This window comes from Coccinella septempunctata, chromosome X, assembly GCF_907165205.1.
Source record: "Coccinella septempunctata chromosome X, icCocSept1.1, whole genome shotgun sequence".
Lineage (NCBI taxonomy): Eukaryota > Metazoa > Arthropoda > Insecta > Coleoptera > Coccinellidae > Coccinella > Coccinella septempunctata.
This window is the reverse complement of record NC_058198.1, coordinates 12,690,529-12,699,228: the sequence shown is the minus strand read 5'-3', so window position 1 is coordinate 12,699,228 and position 8,700 is coordinate 12,690,529. Positions and strand designations below refer to the sequence as shown.

The following is an 8,700-nucleotide window of genomic DNA, read 5'->3' as shown; positions in this document are numbered from 1 at the left end:
ATGTACAATATTGTATAAATAAAATGGATAGAGTAATGTTTTTTTTCTTTTCTTTTATATATGAAATGCCAGTAGCTACTAAAAATTTATTGACTTGTTTTCTTAGCTTTCATCATATCATGGCATACTTTCAATAAAAAATATTGAATCAAATCATCCATTTTGTGCAACAAATATAAGTAAGTAAGTAAGTAAGTATTTATTTTGCCATAAAAAACTACAAAAGTAGCATTGACACGTCAGAAAAATATTACAAATTGTTGTATAAGAACATCTTACAATACTAAAAAACATCCTTAATGCTATCATTAAAAAACATAAATTGTTGGAGTCATATTAAAATTCCCCATCCCAAGTATGCCCAAGGAGTCGGAACAAGCAAGTCATCTACTGGAGCTTCCCTCCTTACAGTATTGAATAAAATCGGAAATCGAGTAGAAAGCATTTTCAGAAAATATAGATCTCAATTTACTCTTGAACACTTTCAGCTCCACAGTACTCTTCAATAACTTTGGTAGTGAATTATAAATAGATACGCCAGCATAATAAGGTGATTTCTTAAATTTTTCCCGATTTTGTTTCACCAGATCTAAGTTATCCTTATTTCTTGTCTCATAACTATGAATATCCGATCTTTTTTGGAATCTATTATTCTCATTATGAACACGGGAACACAACATATAGATATAAATGCATGGAACAGTGAGAATCCGATTATCCTTGAAAGTTTCCCTGCAACTATGTCTATAGCTCAAGCCATAGATTATTCTCAATGCTCGCTTCTGTCCAACACTGTCTTAAACACTGGTGTGTGCACTTGTCACTTTTTGCAAGCATCATCATTTCAAAAAATCCGGGAGATGGGATCAGTTTCGTGGCGGCGCCACCATGTCATTTGCTTCGTTCTATCCTTGTTCTACCAAAGGAAGCAGAGCCGGAACTAGGATTCTGGCGCCTGTGGCGAATTCTCATAAGGCGCCCCTAAAAAATTCTCTTTCTTATGTTGATTTGTATTTATCTTTCATAATCGAATACCTAGCTTTTTTTCTCGAAAAAATCTTTCCTATTTTAAAGAAATTAATACAAATAAAATCAAAATAAAAGGGATACAAAATAACAATAACATGAATTCAAAATGAACTATAATTTGACTTTTCTTGCTCTGGTTTCTGCAAGAATATCAATGATGTCGTGATTCTTTTCTATGGATGGGACTGCTATGCTAAATAAGTCAGCCTTTCCTATCCAGTTGAAGACCTTAAATAGGTTTTCACGAATTTCAATTTGTTGAAAGAACGTTAATATGTAGCTGTGGCAGCTGTAGTTACTGATAAAGTCAAGAATATTTTGAGTGGCCACAAATTTGTATGGATCTGAATCGGGACTATACTTCAATGCTTTCTTGTTTAGTTCGCCAAGTAGAAAGTCTTGCGAACATATTCCCTCTAGAAAGCTGTCTTTAGCAACTTCTGGCAAAACACTGAATCTTTCTTCAAGTTGCACTGAAATATAGTTCAATACTTGAATGAGGTCCTTTTTCAGATTATTCTTCTAGTCAAATTTAAAATGTTTCATCATCAGCTTCTTCTCCAGGCTATTTTATTTTTCTTCTCTTTTCCTCTTCTGTAATCTCTATCTGTGATAATTTACCAGCTCTCCAGTTCGAATGATTTCCAGGCTCATATTATATTTTCACTCAATAACTAAGTATATATTATAATAAAAAGAAGTAAAACCCTTAGAAACCAAAATGCACTAGCGTTGTCTGCTATAAAAGGAGCTATTGTTGTCTATGTTCTGAAGGAAATAGCCCAAATCGGCTAAGGTTTTGCGCCTCAATCGGTCTCCGATAGTTTTTTTGTAAGTAGATCTCTACATGGCCTTTGTTATCGCGTTGGTTGTTATGCGACGCCACAGCCGTCTATAGAGACTTTCTTTAGAAGGCTGTGGCGACGCATTCTTTCAGTTTTCAGACTGACGGTGTGGACTATATCTTAATAATTTAATATTATTAAGTATTTAATTATTATTCTCCAGTCCATGCTGTGGACTACGGACGTTGTTTACAATCCCACCTGTATAGTGTTCGTTTACGTTCACATTAATTTAATTTACACACATATGTAAAATGTGTTTTGGCATATTTTTAAAATATTATGTTTTGTGTTAAATATTAAATGAAAAATATTCAATTAGAGAGAATACTGTTTTTTTTATTATTTTTGTTTTGCGCCCCCAGATCGCTAGCGCCCGTGGCGACCGCCTCTCTCGCCACGCCCTCGCTCCGGCTCTGAAAGGAAGTCCAATGATACTCTCTCGTTTTATTTTATTTTGCGTTGATATCGAATGTCGATCAACGAGTTCAAAATATGAACTGGCCCATTTTGCCAGCTGTTAAGGAATATTTGTGCTTTACAGTTCAATTTTCGTTGCAAAAACAAATCTGTCAATATTTCAACACTATCGAATAAGGGTTCAAAGCAGAGATATAGAATATCTCTGGTTCAAAGGAGGATTTAATGTTCTTCTTCAAGATAATTTCGGTTTGACAACTTCAATTCGTGAGGGGGGTAATTCAATATGATTTTAATAAAACATAGTTGATTGATCAAATATCCAATATATTCAGTTGACGGAGAGGGAATTTTCACTATATCTACTCAGGAAGAATATTTGAAGTAATAGACTCGAATAGATTTATGTACCTATTTCTGATTTTCAATACATGCTTACAATTCACATTACGTATTTCCAATACAGTTTCTTTGAAATATTGCTGAAGTTTCCATAAAACTTAGCTATATCGGCCCCGACTGTTCCTTCATCTGATTTGGTTCTGCTTCAAATTCCAACAACACCGAATTCTTAGCTGTAGTTCTTCATTGTCCATGCAGAAAACTGAACTTACTGAACGACATTTTGAATAAATGAATGTTCTACACCCCTTTCTCGAAACTAATATATTTTTACACACCAATAATCGCTTATAGATACAACATATTCGTACGTCGTACGAAAGTATTCAAATTATTTTCAAATATCAATTGACAATGCTCTGTCAAATTCTAAACAGCGCTACCTACAGTGGGAAAAACGAAATTGATCCCATATCCCCACGAAATTAAAAACAAAATCGAATCAGTGAATACACCAGAGTTTTAGACATCATATGACTCGAATTTCCCCATACGCAAATTGCGTAACCAATAATTGAATATACATAAGCATAATATATGTCGATTAGCGTGTTGGGAGCATTGAACTAATGAAAGAAATGGAAGGGACTCTCGGGCATTGAACTAAAGTTTTTAGTTCAATGCCACCAATAGTCTTTCTCACTCCCACACTTTTGGACACACTTTCTGCCTATTTGCTGAACTGCGGGTCCCTTCCATTTCTTTTTTTAGTTCAATGGTTGGGAGTGAAGGACCTTTTCAGAAAACTCAATGCATAGCATGCATTATTGAATTTTTGTGCCAAAATCTCGACGTGGGGTTCCCAATTCAAAGAATCATCGAGAGTTACGCCCAAGAACGTAGCACTTTTGCTTGGTTTCAAGACCTTATTTTCAACATTGATCGAGGACATTTTACCCGCCTGAGACATATCAAGAAGAACTGTCTTTTCCATATTTTTCAAAAGGTGATTTTTCTACACCAGTCCTGAAAACTCCTAATCACCAATCTCACCCTTTCTGCTAGATGATTTTTACATTTATCACTATTCCTGTATCGTCAGCATATATGAAAACCTCACCATCATTTATAAACTCATGGAGGTCATTTATATAAAGTATAAAGATAAGCGGGCCCAGCACACTTCCCTGAGGTGTGCCCATTAGTAGTTCAAATATATCAGAATGGCCATCATCAGTTTTGACAAAAAAAAAAAAATGAAACGGTCCAATTTTAGATCGTGCATGGGTACACACTCATATTTTTTCGTTTAGAACGACTGTGACAATTGTGATCAAGCTAAAAAAGGATCTAAGCAGAGACTTAAATTGACCTATAGATTCATAGTGAAACTCAATTACACAACTCGCCGCCATTATACACACAATACACATCAGATCAACGTCCTTCACACAAAAATATCGAATTTGATACTCCGAAAAAATATCGATAGTCGATAGTGTCGGAATTTAAAATATCGACAATATTTATCGATAATTTTCTGAAAAAATATCGAGGTTTCGATATATCGATATTTTTCGCCCATCCCTACTTCGGGCATCTTCGGGATTCTGTCAAGATAACGTCAGTCAGAGACAAACTCTGACGTCAGCCAACTTCAGTTCACACTTCACACCGCATCGCATCATAAACAAACTGGCGAGGTTGTCTCTGGATAAACCATAGACCTAATAATACATACTAATAATATTTTATTAGGTCTATGGGATAAACAGACTGAACAGTACTTCAGTAATTGAGAATTTGTGTTTTGATCTTTATTGGGAATTAATTGTGCATTGTATAATGACTGATAAAAGGAAACGTGGACAGAATTTCACATTAGATGAGAAAAAACATCTCGTGAAGTTACTAATGGGACACACTAAAACCATTTTAAATAAAAAAACGGATGGCAGCACCAATGAGGCCAAAACTTCCGCATGGAACGACATAGTTGCGTTGTTCAATGCTTCAAATTCCAATTACAGGTAAGATATTTTGTATAAATTATAGGTTAAATGTCTATTTAATTTTTAATGTTTTTAATGTTCTGTATGTACTTTGTCCCTTCGTCTCTTGTAGGAGTAAAGAGTCTCTGATGAAATTGTGGGAGAAGATGAAGTCAGAGGCTAAAATTTATTATAATAGATCAAAGCAGGACACATTACAAATAGAAGGTGAATCATCAGTCATGAAAGTAGATCGGTTATTGGAACAGGTCTGCTTTCTTTTGGGAGGAGGCTACTCAAGTGTTGCAGATGTAAAAGACTGTGATCCAAGTTTTTTCATTTTGGAGGAAAATCAACAAGTTATTTATCCTGAAGATGTTGAAATTACTGTTGACAGGATAGATGCTGAATCAATCAGTAACAATGAAGTTGCTGATGAAACACTTGGTACTCAGTCTCAGGTAATAATTCACACAGCTTTTCGACTCCAGCATGAATGTTGCCGCCTTATGTCAACTTCAATTCAGATCATATTTAGGGCCTGTTCCGATATTGCTGAACAGTACTGTCAGTATTTCAGAAACGATGCCTATTGGCCCAGTCGTTCGAGTTCTATTGTTATTCGATTGCGGGCCAGTACTAACAGCAATATCGGAACAGGCCCTTAATGATATGTGAGTGCTATGAGCAGCACTTTTTGTCAACACACCCAAGTTCTTCCAACTATCACTGTTTCTTTCCTTATCACAATGAGTAATAAATTAAACATATAAGTTTGATGTAGATTGAATTTTTTTTAGACAAATATCAAACCAATACAAAGCACTACAATTAGAACGCCCATTTGGTCTCGAAGAAGACCAATGTCTTCCAGAAGTAATGAGAGGTCAACAGAAATAAACCAACTTGGTTCCACATACTCAAATGTGAGCGAAAAAGAAAAAAATTCTGAGGATATGAAATGCCAATTGTACCAATTGGAATTAGAAAAGAAAAAAACATTGTATGACTTACAAATTGAATCTGCATCCAAGGATTTACAGTTGAAAGATAAGGATTTAATAATTAAGGATTTAGACATAAGAATTAAAAAAGCACTTCTTGCCCAAATTGAAGGTAAATACTTTTTGTACATACATTCAACCTATGCATATATAAAAAATCAACTATTCTCTGTAGCATCAAGAAAGCAGTATTTGCTGAGATTCTGGGTATACATATGTGATAGATATATTTGAAAAACATTTATCAAATGCAAAAAGATAGTAATTTCTTTCAGCATTTAAAAGAGCAGTTTTGGCTTCAGGTAGAGGTTAACAGTTAACTTACATCATCTTATGTGTACTATGAGTACTTTAGTAAAGTATTATTTGCTGTCTATATAACTTCAGTGAGAAGGGTTAATGGGGTATCAGCCTAGAAAACTCTTTTTCTTAACATCGGCTGATACCTCAATAACTCTTTTCACTGAAAATACTATGAATACAGCAGTTTGTGCTCAGGTGGAATGAAGTCAATTTATTAAATAGAAGCATAACTTTTCTACTACAAATTCAATCAAATAATTTAAAAAAATATTTGAAATAATATTACCTTCACTGTTCCAAATAATTTGTTTCCTGATACCTTTGAAAACCATGAAATGAATCATTACTTAGCCTACTAGTTGGTGACTTGGTAATCTCGTCTCATATACAAACCAACAAAGAGTCATGTAACAGCAACTTAGAAGGCTGCAAATTAAGGTCAAAATATTTGTGGGAAAATTGTACTTGAAATTTTGAAATCGCGAGGTGAAAAGAAGTCGACATGGAATATTCTATGTAAATTTAGTTAGAAATAGATGAATAGGTTACTTCAACAATCCTCATTTGTTTTTTCATTCATCACAATACCTATTTAATTCAATATACAGTTTGTTTGCTAAAGATTGGGAATGAAGTTAGGATATTGTTATCCGAGGGGTTTGGACTCTGAAAGGACCTGTAGGCATATGTCCGGAATTGCTTTGTTTCCAAGATACAGGGTTTTACATGTTTTTCAAACAAATTGAATGAGTTCCGCAGTTTATGAGCAATAGACTGGACTTTTGTATCCTAGCTGAAGGCGGCCATTTTCAACATCGCATCCTAGAGAAAAAACGCGAAGACTTTTTATTTTGAATTGAACGAGAATTCCTGGAATATCTATTATTTTGCAGAAAATTACTGGCGAACTATTTTTTTCTTTTAACATATGAGTGAACCGAGTCCATGCAGGCTAGTTTTGAGATGAATGGTTTAAAAGTTGTTTATCACCAATTATTTCAAAAGTGACTTCTTTAGATTTTAAAAGGTTAGAATGTAAGCATATGCTTACATAAGAATAATAATAAATAAAGAAGTCACTTTTGAATTAATTGGTGTTAAACAACTTCTAAACCATTCATCTCAAAACTAGCCTGCATGGACTTGGCTCACTTCAGCTCTGAACCCCTCATATGAAAGTTAATGATTGTTCGTAAGCCAGTGTAGTTGTAGAAGATGAGGTATAAAATATGAAACGTAAAATAAACATCCAAATGAGATGTCAGAGAATAATACTCTGAATTTATTCCCCATGCTTCTAACAAAACGCTCTGTATGAATTTGATGTAAATAAGAAATTTGTTTTTAGGCCAATATCAAAGCAATACCGAGTACTACAATTGTTAGAACATTTGGAAACAAAGAAGACAAATGTCCTCTAGAAGTATTGAGAGGTAAACAGAAATAAACCAAATTTGTCCTACATATTCAAGTGTGAGCCAAAAAAAAATCTGAGGATATGATATACCAATGGATCCAATTGGAGATAGAGAGGAAAAAACATCGTAGGACCTACAAATTGATTCTATGTCTTAAGGAGGTGTAATCAAAAAAGCAGCATTTAATAAGTTACAATTCAGATATAAAAATCAAAACACACTTACCTGAATTGAAGGTAAATATTTTGGATTTATATAAAAACAATCGAACATATGCATATATAAAAAATTTACTTTTCAATGAAGCATCAAGAAAATAGAATTTGCTTAAGTTCTGGCTATACATATTTCAGGAAATGATACATACATACATTTACATATTTTCAGGAAAAGAAAGTTACATGGCACACAACAGAGTTGAGGGAACTTCAAAATACCCTTGACGCTGTTGAAGACATTGCAAGATTAACAAACCACACAAATGCGTACATCATGAACTGAAAGAAAGCTCAAGAAAGAATATAAAAAAAAGATGATTCAAAAGCACGCAAATCATCAATGCATACAGCAACCAAATAATGCCCAAAAAGCACTATTTAGTCCATAGTGCTTTTTGGGCATTATTATATTAATTACAGGAATGACAGCAAATAGAAAACAACACTGCTTGAACACAAAAGCACCAGTTTTGGCAGAAGGAATAAATAAATTGGCGTTAACATTCAAAAGAATATAAATAAGAACCACAAAAATTCAACACAAAAATAAAAAAATAGAAATATGTACTTTCTTTCTCTCTGAAATAACTGCAAAAGAGATGTTGGAAGCGACCAACCGAATTTAAGCTAAACGAACAACATACATCTATGGTTCACAAGAAAGTACACCATTGTAGAACCATTGCCTAGGCTCATTTTGTTGAAGGAACATTTCCAACAATACAATATACAAAAGAGGGAGCATGATGATAGAAGTATTTTGAACCACAGCCCAAATATAACTGATGTGGAAAAAAGAACCAAAAATTCACTAGTACAAGCAAAATTTTTATTCATTCAAACTACAGATGAACAATGAAAAAACCCGAACAATCACTTTCACAGCAAAAACTACAGCCAAGAAAGAAGTAATAAAATTTTAAAGAATATTCTTTCAACATAATTTCAAATGGAACTGCCATATAGACATGCTAGCGAAACAAGTGTCAAAAGTGACATGGATTCAAGAGAATCATGGAGGAAGCTAAGACCGAGGCTGCTCTCACTTTGTACTACAGCAATTTCCTTAGCAGAATCAGCTATGGTGTTATATTGTGGGGCTGCAACACATACTTAGATACCATACTGAA

General features: G+C 34.0%; 1 protein-coding gene across 1 annotated transcript; it reads left to right on the top strand.

The window, feature by feature from the left end:
• Positions 1-4,263: 4,263 nt before the first annotated feature.
• LOC123322018 lies at positions 4,264-8,471 on the top strand. Its single transcript, XM_044909837.1, has 5 exons — positions 4,264-4,356; positions 4,410-4,666; positions 4,761-5,088; positions 5,428-5,743; positions 7,283-8,471. The coding sequence occupies exons 2-5, from the start codon at positions 4,482-4,484 to the stop codon at positions 7,318-7,320; spliced, it is 867 nt and encodes a 288-aa protein (XP_044765772.1). The 5' UTR covers positions 4,264-4,356; positions 4,410-4,481; the 3' UTR covers positions 7,321-8,471.
• The last annotated feature ends 229 nt before the right edge of the window (positions 8,472-8,700 follow it).